This window comes from Oratosquilla oratoria, chromosome 15, assembly GCF_046742065.1.
Source record: "Oratosquilla oratoria isolate Oo_2021 chromosome 15, ASM4674206v1, whole genome shotgun sequence".
Taxonomy (NCBI): domain Eukaryota; kingdom Metazoa; phylum Arthropoda; class Malacostraca; order Stomatopoda; family Squillidae; genus Oratosquilla; species Oratosquilla oratoria.
In genome coordinates, this window is record NC_134791.1 from 31,759,572 (window position 1) to 31,782,098 (window position 22,527).

At 42.1% G+C, this 22,527-nt stretch overlaps 1 protein-coding gene across 11 annotated transcripts in view; it reads left to right on the top strand.

The window, feature by feature from the left end:
- The window catches only part of how (protein held out wings), a 211,299-nt gene that overhangs the window by 33,454 nt on the left and 155,318 nt on the right, over positions 1 to 22,527 (top strand). For 8 of the 11 annotated variants that reach the window (XM_076198753.1, XM_076198745.1, XM_076198747.1 and 5 more), the window contains exon 2: positions 5,531 to 5,627. The exons of the other annotated variants lie outside the window; for them this stretch is intronic. In XM_076198753.1, the coding sequence (XP_076054868.1) occupies positions 5,560 to 5,627 (68 nt within the window). In that variant the 5' untranslated portion in view covers positions 5,531 to 5,559. The remainder of the gene's footprint in view (positions 1 to 5,530; positions 5,628 to 22,527) is intronic. 11 annotated transcript variants of the gene reach the window in all.

The window sequence follows — 22,527 nt, forward strand, 5'->3', positions numbered from 1 at the left end:
AGGAAGACTGCTACAAAAGAACTTTCATAACACTGCTTTAAAAGGGCCCGTGAAAGACTCCCATTGTAAAAGGAATGCTTCGTGATACAAAGCAAGTTCACTTAACTGACAAAAACCTTTAGCCTTTATACTGACGGCAGAGAAGACAAAGCTGCGATTACACTTGTGTGCCGTATCGTAATTTTCGGTGCCAAATCATCCCCCGAGGAAATCGCTGTTACACTTCCGTGCTTCGAAGTACAAAGCTTAAGAAGTAGAGACTGACATTTCATTGCTTTTTTAAAAGCGTAGTAGAATGTTTCATAACGCAAGGAGATTAGAAAAAGATAAGAAGGGGGACGCCTTTGGATGAAAAAAGTGTAGAAAGGAGAAAAATATATTGACGGATATATAGATCGTCTTAGCGAAAGGGATATTATTAGTTAGTGTTCAGGTCCAGTTCAAGGAATTTTCGGTCCGATTACACATCAGCATAGAATCTAACTTACTTTATTGGTGTAAATATGTATTGTAATGTTGAAGAAGTGTCGGAGCAATGTTACCTTGCCTAGATACGGCGTGCAAATGCCACATGTGAAATAGTTTTAGTTTACAAGTACCAATGAAGATCTACCGATAAAGACGCAGCGATCGATGCTGCTGCTGATTCTCGTTCGATTGTGTGGCGAATGGATAAGAATACCACCATCGTGTCTCGCACGTGTCATTTTTAAAAGGCGACTAAATGGGACTGAAGGGATAATTCCTCTTTCGAAATCTTTCGCGAAGAATTGAAGCATGTATTAACTTAACTACCCCATTACAAAGGGGAAAAGGCCATTGGTATTTGGATGATATTTTGAGAAAAAGAAATAGGAGGAAACACACGAGTACACAATTTGAATTGTTAAACGACGATCCTTTAGAATTTGAAAAGTATGCAAGAACAAGCATGCTAAAAAAACTGCAGGTGCTGTGTTTGATTGGATCTATGTATCTATCAAATAATTCATAAGATCAGCCCTCCTGAACCAAGACAGTTGAGTATGGTAAGTCCAGTCATCTCTCTCTCCTCTTCTTTTTCTCTCCCTTGTTTTTCTCTCTCTCTCTCTCTCTCTCTCTCTCTCTCTCTCTCTCTCTCTCTCTCTCCCCTCTCCCTCCCCTCCTCCTCTTCCCCCTCTCCCCCTCTCTCCCCCCCCCCTCTCCCCCCCCCCCCTCCCTCCTTCTCCCCCTCTCTCCCTCCTTCTCCCCCCTCTCTCCCTCCTTCTCCCCCCTCTCTCCCTCCTTCTCCCCCCTCTCTCCCTCCTCCCCCCTCTCTCCCTCCTTCTCCCCCCTCTCTCCCTCCTTCCCCCCTCTCTCCCTCCTTCCCCCCTCTCTCCCTCCTTCCCCCCTCTCTCCCTCCTTCCCCCCTCTCTCCCTCCTTCCCCCCCTCTCTCCCTCCTTCCCCCCTCTCTCCCTCCTTCCCCCTCTCTCTCTCCTTCCCCCTCTCTCTCTCCTTCCCCCTCTCTCTCCTTCCCCCTCTCTCTCCTTTCCTTTCCCCTTCTCCCTCTCTCTCCTTCCCCTTCTCTCTCTCTCTCTCTCCTTTCTCCTCTCTCTCTCTCCTTCCTGCCCCCTCCCTCTCTCTCTCTCCTTCCCCCCTCTCTCCTTTCCCCTCTCTCTCCCTCCTTCCCCCCTCTCTCCCTCCTTCCCCCTCTCTCCCTCCTTCCCCCTCTCTCCCTCCTTCCCCCTCTCTCCCTCCTTCCCCCTCTCTCTCTCTCTCTCTTTCTCCCCCTCTCCCCTTCTTCCTCTCTCTCTCTCTCTCTCTCTCTCTCTCTCTCTCTCTCCCCCTCTCTCTCCCTCTCTCTCTCTCTCTCTCTCTCTCTCTCTCTCTCTCTCTCTCTCTCTCTCTCTCTCTCTCTCTCTCTCCCCTTCACTCCCTTCCCCCTCTCTCTGTCTCTCACTCTCTCACACACTCTTTTCTCTCTCTCTCTCCCCCCCTTCACTCCCTTCCCCCTCTTTCTCTCTCTCTCTCTCTCCCCCCTTCACTTCCTCCCCCCCTCTCTCTCTCTCTCTCTCTCCCCCCCCCTCTCTCTCTCTCTCTCTCTCTCTCTCTCTCTCTCTCTCTCTCTCTCCCCCTCCCTCTCCCTCTCCCTCTCCCTCTCTCTCTCCCTCTCTCACTCCCTCTTCCCCCTTCCCTCCCTAAACTCTGTGTGTGTGTGTCTGTCTGACTATCTGTCTCTGTCTTTATCTCCTCTAAAATAAGCTACATACCTTCAAACCTGGAGAACAAGAAGATAAGTAGAATAACTCCAGGTACAAAAGCCAACAGCATGGATGGATTGGACAAAATTCAAACTATCTTCTAAAGTAACAAGGCTGATTGCCATGATAATACTGCTATTAATATTCTGCTACTTAGAAATGGACCCGATTTCAGCAATATCAAATAAAGGGGACACAGAATCTAACCTTAACTAAATTACTGGACCAATCATTTTATAGGCCCACCCCATTTCTAATTACTACAGTATCTCTAAATTGAAAGACTGGTCTTCAGCATAAACAAACCATAAATACCACTAACCATTATACATTCAGAAGGCATCACTACAAGATGTTCACAAATCTTACAACTTATCCCAAATAGATTAAAGATAAAAGTGTCACTAAACAATAAGTTATGAAAAGATGCATCTTACTTCAGAAGGTCAGGTCTTAGTACATGAACAAGTGGCAGGAAATGATGAACATGTAGCCTGGGAGAAAGTGCAGTGACCAAAATAAAATACATTCCAGTAAATAGAAAACTATAAAGGTATGCCATAGTTTAGAACACCATATCCAGCACTGTTAACCCAAGACCAGAATTTATTTTCAAAAGAATCTTGTGCGCAGTAATACAATATTTGGATAACACAGATACACAACTGCATTGTTAACCCAAAGCCGGAATTTGTCAAAAGAACCTTGTGCACAATCAAAGATTATTTGGATATCACAGATACAAAACTGCAGCCAAGACTATCCAAATATACTGGGAAGAACTAGAACAGTGACTGACATGAAACAGGATGTTGGCATCCTCCCAGGAATCATTAAAGCACTTTTTAACCCAGAAAGCCGTAAATCCCCAAATGCCAAACTGTCACTGAGTGGACACTGAACAAAAACCCAAACTCTGTACCACATAAAAACAAAATTGATATAATGAGTGCAGAACTACAGACATTGTCTGTTTACAAATGGAAGTCATAACAAAAGTGAAAATTATAACTTAGTTTAATACTAGAGATCTTGACTTGTCACAGCTGTCACACATTATGACATTTGAAACCTACAGAATGAAATTGAAAACCACTTGTGTAATATTCTATTCATATATATATAAATATATATATATATATATATATATATATATATATATATATATATATATATATATATATATATATATATATATATATATATATATATATATATTAGGACCTACTTTCAGTCTCTAATTAGAATCCACTCTCACAAAAGTTGTGTGCACACAATCAAGGTTCACAATAGATCAAACAATAATACTAAACCATGTGCCCCCCAATGGGATTTAATGAAAAGAAGAAACGCTACCATGACACTTGGTGACCCTAGATGCTAGCATTACACTCAAGATTCAGAACATAACATTCTCTACTGTCACATTACATATCAGAAACAGTAATAGTATATTACATGAAGGGTCTAGCAGCCATTACCAGCTACAGGTTTCCTGCAAGAGAAACTTGCAACCAAAGGAGCATGATCTATATGCCAACGAATTTCAGCATGATTTCATTTATAACCATCATTAATATCACTTCGTTTTCTACTATTTGACTGCAATGAACCACTGAAATTAATAGTTATATATTTTTTTTGATAAACACACTCATTAACCCATTAGGTAATCCAACAGAGAAATCCCTCCCACGAGCAAGAACCACACTGGAACAACTGCGTTCAAGCCATCATTCAACTTTGGAATAGTAGTAATATGAAATATATTGATGCAGAATGATGTTGCCCTAGATTTTGCACAGAAGAAACTGAACTCTTTATCCTACACTGCCCTACTCTAGCCATACCAAGACAACAACACATTATTTCCATCTTAAATGAATTGTGGGCCAGTCTGGGGGTCATTGTCAATACTTAGCTCTGGGATGACTTCTAAAGAAACCAAAGGCAGTGGATTGATTTGTCTCTTGCAGGAGACTTGGGAAACTGGTCATGACTGCCATTTCAGTCTACACATCCCTCAGTGAAGAGATTTTGAAGGAACTAATTGAAGTTAATGTAGGACAATATAACATAACATTCTCTTCTGTATGATGGTTACATACATGGCATTCGTCTGTTGCTAGATGAATTCTGTACTAGTACTGTTTCAGTGGGTGGTGATAGTTTGAATGTAGGTATGCTTGTGCTGATGTTTTATTTTTGGAATTGTTTCCTTGCTTGTCTTATTTCTGGGGATATCTGGAGACTGTATACTACGAATAGTAAACACTGAAGCCATGAACTCCTAAAAGTGGAGAGTAGGAATCATAGGCTTCATCACCTAGGGGAATCCGAACTGTGGGTATCCAGAATCATAGTTCAACCTAATCCTGTTGTGTGTAAAAGTCTACTTATCCTAGATGCCAGAATGTGTAAGCACAAAAGATGTCAATTTGTCTAGACTTTTGCCATGTCAAGATCAGCAGTACTGTACATTTGTTCTGAGAGATATTTAAGGACTTGATGCCTTGGAATTAGTTTGCCTTGATAATATATGTACAGAAGTAGTGTATTTTTTATTTATTTATTTATTTATTTATTTTTTTTGTCAAGAATCTTTTCAAACTAATGAAATCCATTACTGAATGGCACAGGAAAGGAATTGGATATGGTATGGGATTTACAGTTGTTCTACAGCAGGATACCATGGGGAGCCCGTCTTGAGCATCAACAGTTCTCCCCACCAACATTGTCTGGTTAGCATTGCCATGGCCAAGATGCTTGCAGCATCCAGTTCACTAACTGATCTGAGAGTACTTTGACATAAAAAGGAGCACGTAACCTTATTCAATCTAACCAACCTAACTTTACCTAGAGTAGCCAAACCTGGTCTAAATTAACTTAACCATTGGAGGAGGAGGAGGAGTATGAAAAAAAAAAAAAAAAAAAAAATCCTGGGCTTTACAGGGGAAAGAGGAGCTCACATGGTAACCAGTATTCAATGTGGACATTGTAGTACATGTTTTATTTCACCTGCCTAATCTGACTAGTTTTGTGTAACCATGATACAATGCCCCAAAAATATTGCCCATTCACCATGGAGGTATGTATATATGTACAAAGATTTATATATTAAAAGATAGTGCAATTATTGTGCATAGATTTAATTCCATCAGGTTGATGGAAGTTAAGGTCAGATAAGAGATTTTCCACAAAATAAGTGCATTGTACCATGGTAGTAATTGGGTTTTGGTAGCATTTAATGTTTAAACTAATTTATTATTCCTCATATATTCCATAAAGACTTAAAGATTTTTCTTTACAGGTAAGATTGGACTTGTGCTCTGAAGTTGCATGTGGAACCATCCAGTGAGCACAGTACAGCAAGGTAACAAAAGCAAGTCAGCAGTGGATGTGAACAGGTTAGGAGGGCATTGGGATAATGACAAGGAAGAGGTTTTATTATGTAATTTACTTCATGGAGGCATATTTTTAATAGAGATCTCAGCGAAGTGATAAAAACTAACTTGGTGGAACTATTTGATATATGCAAGTAATAACTTCTTGTATAATTGTCATACTTTTTGCAGCATAGCTACTCAAAATTGTGTACAAATAAAGTTTATCTTTAGATTATGATAGTATTGGTATAATCCTTTCTTGGACATCTCTTTATCTTCCTTTGGTATTTCTCGAGTATATTTCTCAATGTATATTCCATTTTAGTGAGTAGAAAGTGTTTACAGGATCTAGTTCATCTCTTAGTACCAGACCTATAACCAGAGATGAGAGCCTGTAGGACAGTCATAGAATGTTAACTCCCTGCTGTTTGTCTTCAAATTCTATCACACTTCACCTTTTTCTGGAGTTGCTCCAAGGGTTTGGCAGGCCTGAGTGTCCATCAATTTCAATTATCTTTATTCCCCTTTTCAAGTTATGGAGAGCTGATAACTGGCAACTACTTCCCTCCTTGTTTTCTTATTAGTAGGTAACAGAAATAATCCCATACTAATTGAAGAGGGACAACAGTTCAATGTTTCTTTGGTAGATATATAGAGTTAGGTTTGAAGACTGCTATTGACACTTGTAGGACTCCAGGTTTCCAGTCAATAAAATGCAGGGCAATCAAAGATTGTCAGCTCTTATAATATGGGAAGATGGAGGATACAGTGGATATTAATAGGGAAATCCTGGGTCTAGTCCAGAGACTGAATGTTAACCATTGAGGGCTTCACCTCCAAATGGAAGTGAAGGTTTCCATGGGATTTGAAGGTGGGTGACAGGGAGATGATTCTATACAATGTATTGTAGAACTACTACTTGCCCTGTCATTGATCCCAGGCATATAATATTGATTTGCCCCGAGTTTTGTTGACTAGAAATCTGGTGTCCCTCAACAGTTAGTAATGATCTTTGGGCCCTCCCAGTGATCTCTGTGAGAAGATTGTACTTGTGTCTGTGTTATAATAGTATGGGTCTTTATGTTACTGGCTGGTTGGGGGAGAAAGGGAAGTATGTAGTTGTAGGATCATCTTGTGTGAAAAAGTGAAGAGAAACAGTTCTAAGATGATAGAAATTTTTGGCTTTGTCCAGACCAAATGCTAATCTCTAATTAATGTACTTCTGATAGAGGTAAAAAATTTGCTAGTTTTTGAAGACAAGTAATAGGAATGTCACTCATTTCAGCACCCATTATGTAGCCACTTGCAGGCATCCATCATTGGGCCTTTAAATAGGCCAGCAGTAGCTGTCACCCTAAATTTCACTGACTGGAAGTCCACAGCCCCACAGTAGTTGGCAATGATCCTCTTTGCCCTTCCATCAACCTCTAGGTAGCAAGTCTGTGCTATATTAGTGTGTGACTTTCTGTTTGTCACTGGCTTTTAGTAGTAGGAGATGGAGAACAGTTACTGTTTGTCAGCTCTTCTCATGAAAAGTTTCAGAAAACCATTGATATGGTGTGTAGTTGGATGAGAAATCCACCAAGGCACAAGGAAACTTGGAAAAGAGGAAGGATTGCATAAGGAATGGAAAGGGTTAGAAACAAAGAGTATTTGGCAGCTAAGTGCATGGATAGGAGTGAAATTTACAAATAGTAAGTAAAAAATAAGTCAAAGACTTTGGTTGGACATAAACAAGGTTGAAAGAAGGAATGATGTGTCTAGGGTGGTCAGAGATTGTGGGAGAAAAGTTATGATAGGTGAACAGTTTTGGCATTGTTTGGGAAAAACACTGTCTGCTGCTGAATGTCATTAGATATGTTAGAAAGTAGAAAGCAGAACCATTGGTTAACTTAAGGTGACAACAAGGATATAGCAGTAAGGAAAACCTTCCACAAAAAAATATGCAGAAGTGTCTTGTGATAGCTGATGTGTTAAATGCAGTAGGAAATGTAATATTTGGTTTTATTTCACATTTAATTAATACTTATAAATTTGTTCAGTACCAGAGTCTATACCAAAAGCCTTCCCAGTATAAGGTGGGTGTCAAATCAAAATACCCACGTCACATACTTAATTAGATTTTGTTTAACCATCCCTCCCATCTTAGAACTTCTGGGATAGTTACAGTTCTTCCACAGCAGAAGCTGACAGCTGGAGCTGGTTTATCCCTGCTGTTTCAACTGGTTAAAAACTATAATTGTAAACATGTGCAAGTGAAATAATGGTCTGGAAAAGGAAATTATGGGGGAACAGATATCCTGGCTCAAGTTAAATATAGAAAGGTCAGTTTGGGATAAGGTGGGCAAAGATGAGGTGCAGTTTTGATTTAGGCCAGGTAGAAGGACTACTGATGGCATTTTATTATTAAGCAATTACAGGAGAAATATTATGAAGAAAGTCTTTAATTTATTTTGATGAACTTTGGAGGACATTTAATTGGTGTAGAAAAAAAAAAAGTGTTGAAAGTTTTGAGGAAGTTTGGGAATGGGAAATGATTGTCTAGAATAGTTGAGGTGATACAAAACAAAGAATTGCAGGGTCACAACCCTGAATTAAAATATTAACACAGAATTGGCCTTACAGCTATCGAAGTTTATCGATAATTTGAGCTCAATCTGGAAACTTGGCTCATCAGAGCTGCACCGCCATATGGTGATGGGAGTATTGATAAGTTATGAAGACCGGCAGCTGGGTGATGATTTTCACTGACATCCATCTTGCAGGATCACCAATTGCACATACTAGTTGTTGGTCCCAGCCAGGGTTAGAAGTTCTATTCTATATACCAAAGGCTTTTTCTCCCATACCAGTGAGGTAGCCCAAGTCAGAAGGCATATACCCATCCATTTCATCCCTACCCATTCCACTCCCATCCACCATCCTTTCCTCCCACCCTTTAGCTCCTCATGGATGATGGGTCACCCCTGTGTCCTGCCCACTGCCTTGGGTCAGAAGCAATGCAGCAAGACACAGCACATCCACAGCAAGGCTGCTTCATATAATCAGTGCAGAAAAATAGCATACATGGAGAAATCCCTTTGGGCTGCATCAAAATATCACTCACACAACCTCTCCCTAACCCCACATCCACCACTTACTCCTTACCTTGCATCACAGTATCATCTATACACAGCCATTCTCTACTCGCCCCTAATCTCATGGCTTTTCTCTTCCTTGATCGTTAGACATCCCCCTGGGTTAGAAGTGGCTGGAAAAAGATTTGGGGAGCTTTATTGATATTGAGTGATCTGTTACAGTGACAAGATTTATCGCACATTCTCTTTCTATTGTAAATCCAAATTCTTTCTCTCCAGTTAATCAGTTGCTACTTCTTTAATTAGCTCAAGACTTTCAGCATCAAGGTGTCAAGTAACAGCTCCAAAGTTAACCCACAAGTCACATAGATCAGTTTTTTCATTTGCAATATTAGTATTACAGGGTAGACAGGAAAGCACTGTGGGAGGTTTTGCAGATATACAGGATAGGAGGAAAGCTTCTAGGATCTGTCGAGTTTTTACGAGATTAGTAGAGCATGTGTCAGGATTAGAAATGGAGAGAGTGAGTGGTTCGAGGTAAAGGTGGGACTTTGTCAGGGATGTGTTATGTCGCCCGGGCTGTTCAACTTATACATGGATGGGGTGGTGCAAGAGGTAAATGCAAGGGGGGGGGGGTCAGGGATTGGAGATGTTTAAAGAAAATGGAGAAAAGTGGGAGGTGAGCCAGCTGTTGTTTGCGGATGACACTGAGCTTGTAGCAGGATCAGAGGAGGGATTGAGGAAGTTGGTGACAGAGTTTGGGAGAGTGTGTGAAAGAAGAAAGTTGAAGATAAATGTGGGTAAAAGTGAGGTGATGAGATGTATAAGGGGTGGAAGTGGCAGCAGACTGGAAGTGAGCATTAAGGGAGAGCGACTGGAGGAAGTGGATAGTTTTAGATACTTGGGTGCAAATGTGGCAGGAAAAAGTGAAGTGGAGGTGGAGGTAGAATGTAGATTGAGAGAAGCGAGTAAATGCCTTGGTGGAATAAAAAGTGTAATGAGGAATAGACATTTGGGAATGGATGCTAAGAGGAGACTATATGAAGGAGTAATTGTGCCAACAGCACTGTATGGGGCAGAAACATGGAACAAAAGAGAGGAAGAGAGGAGTTTGAATGTGATTGAGATGAGGTGTCTGAGAAGTATGATGGGGGTTACTAGGCTAGATAGAGTGAGAAATGAGGAGGTGAGGAGGAGAACAGGGGTGGTAAGGGAGTTAGGAGATAGGGTTGATGAAAGAGTATTAGGATGGTTTGGACACATGGAAAGAATAAGTGAAGAACGACTAGTAAAAGAGGTATGGAAGGCATATGTGGAGGAGTGAACATGAGCGGGCATCCTAGGATGGGATGGATGGATGGGGTGAAGAGGGCTTTGGGGAGGAGAGGAATGTCTGTTGAGGAAAGATGGGAGAAAACAAGACAGGGGTGAATGGAGAATGTTTGTATATGGATGATGTTGTGATGTATGAGGTGGAATGGGTGGGGGGATGGGGGTGGGGTAGTATGTGTGAGAAAAATTTGATGCAGCCCGAAGGGATTTCTCCCCGTCTTCTCCTTTTCTGCATGGGGGGACAGAGAGTGGGGGGGGGGTTCCCATTTTAATGAAGCGGCCTTGCTGTGGATGTGCTGTGTCTTGCGACACTGCCTCTGACCTAGGTCAGTGGACAAGGTGGGATGACCCGTCATCCAGGTAGTTCTAAGATAAGAAAGAGGGTGGAGGAGAGTGGAGTGTATTTGGGGATGGAATGGGTGGGAATGGTTTTATGCCTTTTTCTTTTTGGCTACCTCCCTTGTAAGTGGTAAAAAACCTTGGTATATGTATGTATGTAATATTAGTATGGTTGGGCATTGCAAGATTGTAATGTTATTGGATTATGTTGAAGGATGTGTGGATTCAAGTACTCTTGCATAGAATTGTGAGTTTTCTCATGTTTTGACAAACAGGGAAGATTATAGTTTCAATTGTAGATGGTATACAGTATGAACCATGTCTTGGTATAATGTGTTATTAGGCCTAGTTATTTTCTATGCAGTGTTTAGGAAGAAAGTTGAGCATAAGTACACATGGGAGAGGGTGATGGATGGAAGGGTGGTAGATAGGGCTTTAATGGACTACATAGTGGTAACTAGGAGAATAGTAACGAGTTTTGGATGTACATGTTTCAATGGAAGAATTGGGGAATATCAGATAATTTTTTGGTGGAAGGTAAGTTGAGAGTGTAGGATAAATATAGAAAGAGGAAAAGGACAAGGTAGGGAGGTGCTTAGAATAAATTGTTTAAATGAGAACAAAAAGGAGAAGGAATACAAGAAAAATCTGAGAAGAGTGGGAGTGAAGGATAGAATAGAACTAGGAGTGGACAAGGAATGGGGATGTTTCAAGGAGTTGCAAGGTGTGCAAAGATGGTGTGTGGGACAAGCAGGACAGGAGGAAGTAGTAGGAAAGGTAGTGAATGGTGGGATAATGAAGCAAATAAGGTTGTAGAAGAGAAGAAACAAACATTCACAATTAATTGCAAAATAGGACTAAGAGAATCAAATGAGAGGTACAATGAGAAGTAAAGCATAAGATAAAGGAGGCAAAGAGGAGAGTAGATGTGAAACGGGGTAAAAATGACAAAATTTTGAAAGTAAAAAAGATGTTTTGGAAGGAAATTAAGAGAGGAAGAGGAGGTGAATTAAGTAGAGAACAAAAGGTAAAGGGTAGATGGAGAGATGATAATGGAAGAGATGGCAGTAGGAGGAAGATGGACAGAGTATTTTAGGGAGGTGCTAAATGTGAAGGAGGATAGGGAGAGAAAAGTAGCTGCAGTGTGAAGTGCTAAGAAAAATAAGGAAAAAGGAGGAGAAATAAGGAAAGATGAAGTGAAAACAATTATTAAAATGATGAGAGCAGGTAAGGAACCTGGGGTAGATGGGTGTCATATGGAGTGTCTAAAAGAGGGAGGTATAGTGATGGTGGACTGACTGATGAGGTTGTTTAATGATTGTCTTAAGGTAGAGTGATGGAGAACTGGAGGAGTGCCTGTATAGTTTTGCCTTTAAGGGAAAAGGGAACAAGTGTGAGTGTAGTAGTTTCAAAGGGATCAGTTGAGTGTAGTTAGGAGGCTTATGGGCAGTTTTTGATCGAGAGGATTAGGAGAGGAATAGAGGGAGTAATTGGTGAGGAACAGTGTGGGTTTAGGGCAGGTAGGGGTTGCATGGATCAGATTTTTGTGGTAAAACAGATATGTGAGAAAGACTTATGACGGTAGACTGAAAGGCATTGCGGGAGGTATTGCAGATATATGGGATAGGAGGAAAGCTGTTAAGAGCAGTCAAGAGTTTTTATGAGAATAGTAGAGCCTGTGTTGGACTTAGAAATGGAGGTAAAGGTGGGAGGGAGGAGTGGAGGTGGAGGTAGAATGAAGATTGAGAGAAGCGAGTAAATGCCTTGTAGGATTAAAAAGTGTAATGAGAAATAGACATTTGGGAATTGATTCTAAGAGGAGATTATACGAAGGAGTGATTGTGCTGACAGCACTGTATGGGGACAAAAACATGGAACATAGGAGAGGAAAAGTTTAAATGTAGTTGAGATGAAATGCCTGAGAAGTATGGTAGGGGTTTCTTGGCTGGATAGAGTGAGAAACGAGGTGAGGAAGAGAGTGGGGGTGGAAAGGGAGGTGGGAAATAGGGTTGATGAAAGAGTATCGGGATAGTTTGGACACATGGAAAGAATGAGTGAAGAAAGATTGGTGAAAGAGGTGTGGAAGGCAGAGATAGAGGGAGTGAACATGAGGGGGCGACCAAGGATCAGATGAGATGGATGGGGTAAAATTGGCATTGAGAAAGAGGGGAATGTCTGTTGAGGAAGGAAGGGAGAAGACAGAAGATAGGGATGAGTGGAGAATGGTTTTGTGTGAATGATGCTGTGATGCATGGAAGGGAATGGGTGGAGGATGGGGGGATGAGGGAGTATGTGTGAGTGATATTTTGACACATCCTGAAGGGATTTCTCCCCGTCTTCTCTTTTTCTGTATGAGGGGATAGAGAGGGGGGTTGCCGATTAAGTGAAGAGGCCTTGCTACATTGCTTCTGACCCAGCCCAGTGAGCAAGATGTAGGGAGGAGACAGGAAAAGAGGGAGGGAGGGAGGGAAGGGTGGTGAATGGGAGTGGAGTATGTGGGGATGAAATAGGTGGGAGTGGATTTATGACTTTGTCTTTGGCTGCCTCCCCTTGTAAAGGGGAATAAGCCATTGGTATATGTATGTCTGTATTTACCATAACTTTACTTTATGTTTTCAGTTTTGGGGAACCAGACTGTAGATGCATTTAAAGTGCTTATTTGGTATAAGAAATCTTTCCCTCGGTTGTGTGACTGATGGTGGGTCCTTGCTTGTGGTGGTCCTGAAGGACTGGGCCCAAGATATCTCTTTATCAACTTCAACAATATTTCTTACCTTGGCACACATGGAGAGCTGAAACCTGGCAACAGCTCCCCTCTTTCTACTAATTTCAGCCAGTGACATAGTAGAAACAGCCACATATCAATACAACTTGGACATCGGTCCAATGTATTTTTCCAGATCTGTTGCCAGTCGTTGTTTGGGCTGCAGGTTTTCCATTTAGTGAAACTTAAGGCTATAATTATCATGATCATATATTGTCCTGAGTCTTGTGCATATGACTCTTGTGTATAGATTTAGCTTGTTTGCTGGTTTTTCATGTATGGGGAAGTGAGGGTCATGTGTTTCAGGTAAGTCATCACACCCTCTTTCTTTAAGAGGTTATTGACCATATGTAAATAGCAGGATGCTAGAGTTGTTGTTGGGGGGTGGATGCTTTCAGTGCTGAGCTGTCCATAAAGATATATGATTGTATTCAAAGTTGCCTACCAGTGTGTTTGTGCTCTGTTATGTTGCCTAACCTATAGTAGATTGACCCCAAGTTGTGGTGGCTGCAGCATAATCTGTTTAGTTGCATTTTGTTTTGTTTACTCTATATTGTGTATTTGTAGTGGGAGACTGACAAGAAATCTATTTAACTCCTGACTAGATATAGCTCCTCTTTTAGTAGTGTGTGAATAGCTCCTCTTTTAGTAGTGTGTGAATAGCTCCTCTTTTAGTAGTGTATTATTTGTGTGTGGGAAGGGAACTAATGGTATTTTGTTGTGAAATTATGGTTGCGTCTCTCTTTTAGTTCATTGCTTGCTATGGGATTAGTTAAGTAGATGCTATATATAGTGTGCCACACTATCAAAGTGTTTGTGTCAAAAACAAAACTCCAAAGTTTGTATGTATGTGATCTGTGGGTGTTGTCTTGTGTAGCTAGTGAGTGGAATACTTTGTTTTGTGTGACTATTCATGGTGTATGTCAGAAGTAGGTGCTGACCAAAGTGGACTGACATAGGCCTTGTGTATTTTTTTATATTTATTGGTATTGTCTTGTCTGAAGTTGCACTTGTGATTGCTCTGAGAGCACTAAGTCATAATAAATTTCTCAGTTGTGTCTATTGTATGTGGAGTGGATATCAATCAGTCAATCAATCTGTTGCCCCTGATTTCTCTTGCACACCTGCAGCCTCTGGGGCAGGACCACAAGTCACTCAGGGAAGATATATTATGTTGTTGTGACATTGTCTAGGGGTTGTCAGTGTGGGGCATTGTTGTATAAGCTGCTCTCTCTACTCTGTGTGATGGTTGTTTCTAAGGCCAGTTTGAATCTGTGGCCAGACATATTCTGTTGGTACTGTTTTAACGCTAGATGGTGTCCTGAGCGCATGGATGCCATCATGGTTTTTATCGTGTGTTCAGGGTTTTTTCGTTGGATTTTGTATATGGTGGTTGTTGTTGGAGTGGTCTGGGTTCAAGAGCTTGTGTAGTGATGTGAATGTGGATGTTTGGTTTGGTATAGATGGTAGGTTGTTAGATGTTTTAAGTAGAATGCTGCTGGTGTAGTTTTTTTTTCTGTTGGGTATTAAAGTGTGACTTGGGTAGAGCTACTTTTGATTTGTTTAACCATTACTCTATATCTTAATATATATGTTGGTAAGTAGTGGTTACTTTGTGGCGGGGGTGCATGCATGTGAATTGAATGTTATAGGGTGCACTCAGGACACCATCTAGCCTTATTGAGAGTAGGTAGGTATTAGAATATTATACATATGTAGGTTTAACAGTGTAGGTGAAAGAATAGGGCCTTGTATGATTATTGGGTATGTTTTTGGTATGTAATATGGTTAAGGCATATTTAAATGTGTACAGTACATGTCTGTCTTAGAGATAGCTTTTGACAACCATTGTTTTGTGTTTTTGTGCCACAGGTCTTCTCCAAGAGAGACCAAGGGTAACAGTCTGAATGATTGATTGATTGATCGAATGTATTCTTGTGCAGGGGGGTGGAAGGTCAAGTGAGGATAATCCTTGGGGCCCAGTCCTGAGGGGGTTTTGCATCAGGCCCATCAAGATGGTGTTGAGAGGAAGACTAACAGCATAGTTCACCCAATGGTGACACTTAGGATTTTAGAATAAAACTACAATTACATAAACTGGTTAGGGGGCAGTTTAACCATGGGTACTAATATATTCAGCACAGTTTCTGGGGTGGTCTCTTATGTTTTAATATTTTTCTTGGGAACCAGTATGTCTGTTGGTGACCCTGATGTGTTGTACAATTAATGTATAGTCTACTGTATCTTGTCAATAAAGTTCAGTTGTAGGATGGTGTTAATGCATTACTTCTAGTTTGGCAACTATTGTGGTAGAATCCATCCAGTGTGTGCTGTACAAAGTTAATGAAGAGTGTTGAAGTGATGGGATCGAAAATCATGTGGATATGTAGGTTGTCAAGGCCCTTTCCATCACCATGGATGTTGTGTAAAGCAGTGTTCATCTGTAGGATGTGGATACATTGACGTTTTGTTGGGTTTTAGAAAAGTGATGATTTTGCTGTCAATACCTTTGATGGGGTCAAGCAGCATGTGTAACTCATAAGAACACACACAAGCACAAAACTAGCCAGGAACTTATGAAATATATATATATATATATATATATATATATATATATATATATATATATATATATATATATATATATATATATATATATATAAGAATGAGTAATGTTATGATTTCATGGGCTTTTTCTGACATAGGGTTCGAATCTCTCCAAGTTGTGGTTGTTCTTGCATTGGCAGCCAGAGTGGATTGGGTAAAAATTATTGGTTGTAGTTTAACGCTTGCTGGCGTAAGCTCCGTATTTGCTAGGAGAGGGAGGGAACGTGGGGCTGTATTTATAGTCTGCATTTAAGACTAATCTTAAATTGTATGGGTTGCATCTTTGAAACAAGGTTTGAGTGTGTTGTTACATCAAACAGTAATGTTCTTTACCAATAGTTTATTCACTTATTTACCAAAGTATTTTGTAATGTACTTTTACTATGGAAGGAAATGGTAATGAGGTTTACAGAACTGAAATTGTTCACCTTACTTGAAAAAGAAAGTCTGAATCCCCATAGTTACGACAGAGTCGCTAAAGTGCTTTGTAATGTATTTTCACTGTGGAGGGAGATGGTAATGAAATTTACAGAAGTGAAATCTGGCTATCCCACTGAAAAGAAATTAGAAAGTTGAAATCCCCGTATTTTGACACAGCGTTGTTTATTTGCTCGTATATTTTAATGCTTTGTCACTGTGGAAATTGGAAAATTAGACATCCTCATACGTTACGACAAAACTAGATTATGAAGAACCGTTATAAATACGACCCAAGATTACCGGTGGACGGGGTCGGGGTGGGAGCAGGGCTAAAAATAATTCGTGTCTTGGAGTCGTTAGTTCTTCAGTAGTTGGACTAAATTCTAACAGACCACGCTTTCCTTATTGGAATTTATGTAATAAATATCTTTCTTATTCCGGCGCGCTTGTGCTCCGTCGCCTCTTGACCATTTGAGGAGAAAAGGCTTCACTCTATTGAAATTCTCAAGTGTGATGACTCTCCTCAACGAGTTCATCGAGTCGGGCATAAGCCAGAATAAATTATGTTGTATGAGGGCATCTTCAGAACGGGTTAACAATGTGCATCAAATGAATGAACAAGAAAGAAACTGGGTGGAAATATTGTGTGCATGGGTTTTGCGAAATAAGCTAAAGAAGACAGACCTGTTTCATGTTTGTTTAAAATAACCCTTCCAATACACCTACGAAAAAACGTGACAATAAAGTTGGAAACCATTACATTTAATTTACAAGACCACAGTTTTTACCAGTTACTGACGTGGGTTAAATTCTTACTGACACTGTATATATCTCAATGACCGTAACAAAGTGTAATTTGTTGGGAGTTGTAGAGAAGCATACGTGCATCTTACTGGGCACGGGTCTGGTCGCCGCCCGCCGCCATAACCAGAAGCACCACCACGCTTGGTAAACTTTCGGCGTTCGACGTTCGTGGAGCTAAGGAGCAGTGAGAGATGCCTCTGCCCGGGCGTGGTATGCGGAGGTTCAGGAGCAACTGTTTGAAGTGCTGTAGTAGGAACGAGAGTTTACGAGGATGAACAGCCTAAGCAAAGGATAAATTATTTTACTCTGCCCTGTCGCCCCGAACTTGGGATCTCGTGTTTTGTAAGGGCGTGTTTGGTTGTAGCCGTGGCTGCACAAGGGGATGACGTAGCAATGGTGGAGAGGTAGAGCGAAGGAGGGAGTGAGAATGGTGTGGCAGTCTGGGGACGCGGCCAAAGTGGAGGCGTGACTCACTAGCACTGATTCACCGAAGTGGCACTGTTATGTGCCGTTTGTTCTTTTCTGTATGGTTCTGGGGGTCAGTCAGCTCTCGCATTGTCTTTGTTGTAATTAGCGAAGCTGTAGAGAACCCCGTTGCACCTCGACAGTTATGGACACAGACACGCACTGTCTATATTTTTTTTTCTAAAGGTGGCAAGACCTTTCTCAAGTGATATGCTCTGGTGTAGGCTAACACAGGCTGCCTAGTTTTCCGTCTACCAACCGATGCCTTTGTCATCATAACGTGAAGGTCATAATACAAAATTTCCTCATGAAAATTTCCCCTAGCATAACTCAATTCTCTTCCGCATGTCCCCTCCACTGAATGCATCTCTTCCACCCCAGCTACCTCGCACCTAACTACTCCCCTCTTCCTCAACTCACAAACTTTCATCACCTTTTCCCCTCTATAGCCATGCCCCACGTAAACAGCTTCCTCTTCCCTGCCTCACCACCACCACCAACACCACCTCCTCTGCCTCCGCCACCGCGACCGTCCCCCAGCTCAAGGCCATCCCATGCTCCAGGGCCATCCCCGTACTGTAGGACCGTTCACGCGCTCTACTGCTCCACGGCCATGGCTGTGCTCTTAGTGTGCTCCCATATTCCAGGTCGATCTTGGTTTCCTGGGCTACCCCCGCGTCTCAGGCCGATCTTCCCGTGTTCTGCTTCACGGTCACCCTCTTCCCCCTCCTGCTTCAGGGCCGTCCTTCCTCCCACCGCCACTTTCATCACTCCCTTACCCCCCTCCCTGATCCACAGCCATCTTTTCTCCCATGCGCCATGGCCCTCCCTCCCTCCTTGCACCTTGCACACCTTCGTGCACCCTCCCTCTCCCGCGGCCATCTACCCCCCACCCTACGCCATGACCCCCCACTCCCCGCTCCTAGCCCCACATCCATCCTCTTGCTGTACGCCCCCGCATGCTCCGCGGCCAACTCTTCTCCCCCAGCTTTACCCATCCGCCCCCATCTCCGCGACCATTCCCACCTCACGGCAATTCCTCTGCCTAGAGGCCAACCCTTCTCCCCTAAACTCCGCCTTCTCTGCGGTCATGCCCCAACGCTACGTCAATCCCCCGTTTCAGAGGCCAAACACCTCCACCATTCGCTCCATGGTACCCTGCAGGTCATTCCACTGCCTTACGGAATCCATACTGGCTCTTCGGCCACCCTGCTCCACAGCTTGCCTTTATGTCCCATGACTGCACCTCTTACTACACCGCCACACTCTTCGGTGAATCCGGTTGATTCAAGCACTTCTCCCTAGGGATGCAGTGCTCCCGGAGCTTACCGGAGCGCCTCTCAGACACTCCATGTTTGTTCAAATAGAAAGACAATTTGTCATCACTTCCAGAATACGTTTACGTTATTCGTATACAGTAAATTCAACAGTGTATCATAAGATAGATTCTCTGACTTCTTTCACATGTAAAGGCAAAACCGGATTTGAATTTACCCGACCTTGTAATAACCGACGTACTGACAGCGGTACCCCCCAAAAAAGTAGCATTGCAACGCTGCATCTCCCCAGCTTCTTATAACGGGTGGCACCTCGTCCCCCACCATGTTGCATTTCTATCTCGTTGCTTTACAGCCAGTCCCAAGCCGGTCCCCCTACTCCTCGGCAACCCTTCCCCTCCTCGCTCTTGTAGGTGGTACTGCTTGCATCGAGACATTTGGGCAGCACAGTCATACCTTTGAATTGTATTTTCCAAGATGGGGACGTTCAAAGCGAATTTCCGCTTGTAATTTGTGTACTACTTGAAGAGCCCCCCCCCTCCGACGCACGCACACACACACACACACACACACACACACACACACACACACACACACACGCACACACACACTGCATTTCGAGTCGTTACTCCAACTCTCGTGGGCGAGGAGTTGGGTGTGTGTGTGTGCGTGTAAGGTCACAGCATTACCCATAGATCGGTCATACGAGTTCAGCTCTCTTCCGGGAGGGAAATAGCTGTCGATCACGAGTCCATCACGTGATCCAAAGACCAGGGTGAAAACACACACACACACACACACACACACACACACACACACACACACACACACACACACACACACACACACACACACACACACACACACACAGAGAGAGAGAGAGACAGGCGACGATTTGCCATTTAGTAGAGAAATGGCTGGAAGCACGTACGTGCGGTGGCCTGCCATAGATGAAATGACTCCTTCAGTACGTTTATCAATGAAAATATATGAGAAACCTGGCATAAAAAATATTAACCGTTAATAAAACTTTATCGTGAAGTAGGGTGCACATGGACGAATGAATCATTTTTGAGCGAATCTTTATGATAGAACTGGGCTGATTGTTAAGACACTAATATATTTAGACTAATCTTGTTGGACTGGGTAATACGTGAGCGAACAAATGGACTTGAACGAATCATTCAGATTGAACGTGAGTGTACGAAAGCGAATGAATACAATTGAGATAATCTGTAAGGTTGAACGGAAAGTTGGGTACGCCGTCTTTTATAGTAAGCTAAGCTTACCGATTCATTCATTTCCACTCATTCTGGTTAAGCTCGTGACAAATAGGCTCACTCATTACTTGACATGTATTTGTAATTCTGACTTCAAGCACTTAAGCAGTTGCCGAAACCAAATTATGGATGTGCTATGAACTGTGTTGGAACGTGCCACTCGATTCATTCACTTGCTGAACGTCAGTGATCAAAATGTATTGGATAATAGAATGTTGACTGATCCTTTCTGTGCCCATCGTTCTGAATTCATCATGGAGAACTTCAGGTACAGACTTAAACTATCGAATGTTCTGGAGATGCTGTTTTTGGAAATCGGCTGCGCTGAACGATATTTGACGGATTTATTTTTCGTGTTGATTAAATCTGCGTGAATCGCGTAGAATTGAGGAGGAATGAGATGGGACCAACTGTGACGAAAAAAGACTTCGTCTAGGACTAGGTTTAGGGTTAATGGGGGCAGTATGCTTGCTTCGAGTTTCGTTGTCGCCCTCATTCAAGGACATTGCTTCTTAGTCGGGCCTCGTTCGCGTGTTTTTGTCATGCCACGCTACTGTCGTTTCACTGTTTAGAATCATTGTTCACAATGTAATGTTTGCGCGCGCGCACGCTTATTATTGCCACATTTCACATTATTTGTTCATTATTTCAGTGAGTCTATAAGACAGCTACTTACGTTTGTCAATATGTCATACGTCAGTGTTTATTTTTTCACTACTAATGGTGGCAGCAGTGGCGTGTTTTCCCCAAGATAATATTAACCCGTTTTCGGATTAAATTTTATTTTTTAACATACAGGCACTTTATGTGTATTGTACAAGGGCAAAATAAGAGCTCTGTTGTAACAATTAGATCTACCGGGTGGAAAACAATTCTGTCTTAAGATTTACCGGAAACACCCTCGATTTAACTAAGTTTGTTACATCGGGCTTAAGTTGTGTGCATTATAATTTCTAAGGGTTTACCAGAAAAGTACTCCCATTTTAAGGACTACTATGGTATGTCGAGCTTTATCTGAAGCTACATAGCTCGATTTATATGAAAATTCGATTGATTTGAACGACCTTGACTGAATTATTGCTACAAAATAATGACATTGCTGCAACGAAAACTGTTGTGGGATACTATTGTATTCAATTCTAGGGGTGATAGGTGATATGGAAAAATATATATTTTGAAATGACCTAGAAAATCAAAATGAAACATGAACGAATCGGCCTCAAGTTTCGCCAACTGGAAACCCTTAACCCCACAGTGGCTGGCAACGGTCCATGGACCCTTTCACAGCCTCTGGGAAGAAACGTCGGACTATCGTGTTGTATATGTGTGGACCGTTTCTGTGTCACTGATCTATAGTGGTAGGGGAACAGGCGCCGGTTGCCAGGCCGTATGCGAAGTTGGAAGAAATAAAGTTGCAATTGATAGCGAGAGATCCAACAGCCTCTGAAGATCGAGTGATTGCCTATTGTGGCTGTAACTTCAAATGGAGGTATGAGGGTAATAGGTTTTTGAAGATAGGCGGCATGGAAATGATTCTGACGTTTGTCGTACTGAACGAAACGAAACGAATAAGACATTTTAGATAGTTGGAAATTTCATTCACTCCGGAGGAAGCCATGTTTCTTATTGTCATTATTTTTCTGGTCTTCAATGGCGCTGGTAACACCATAGCACCTTATGTCGGGTGGATATAAAACACAAGCTAGACTGATTATCTGAAACGCGTGTTCGCACAGATTATGAATGAGCAAATGAAATTCAGGCCGGTCTTGATAAGATCATGACATACTCCTGAACTACGGTCATTCTTCCTATTGTTAACGCTAGAATGGCTTTTGTTTCCCATGGCTTAACAGCGATACGTACAGTCTGATCACACCAATCGCCAAGACTGCTGGTAGGGATGTTTGATATTCTAAAGGACTTCATGCTCACAAACTTTTTCTGTGAGCCTTATAATAGTCTCATGGGACCAATAAAGTTGACCCGACATGTTTTTCGGCCCTATGAACACACATTTGTTTCGTTTGCTTACGGTCATACGAGAACTTAATGGTATATTTCCATCAAATTGAATTTTATATTTGGGAGTTTTCTTTTATTATCGAATATTATCTTTTTGCATATAAGCTGAATAGACGATAGTTTCTTAATATCTCTCACTCGCCTACCACTATCACTAGCGCTGGATGACAAGGAAAATCGTACGTACGGGTAGCTCAAAGCAGCAAGAATCGGTAGTTCCTGCAGCGCAAATGGCTGGCCAGTCAAGCCGTATAGCTGGATCCAGCGATTTCAGAAGCTAGTGTGACCGAGGCTTTACCAGAGTAAGCCAGTTGAACCATGGTCTCTCTCGTTTGTACGTGGAATCCTGGTCCGACTGTTGGCTGCGAGCCAGCCAGTTAGCGAACTTAGTCTTCGTGAGCCAAGACCATATATAAGGCAACCAGGGGAGACCAGAACAAGTTCGATTTCAATCTTGGATGGGACATGCAAACTCTCTACAAACAGCTAGTATTCGGAGAGAGTACTTTGCCTCCTGTTACGTGGTTTCTT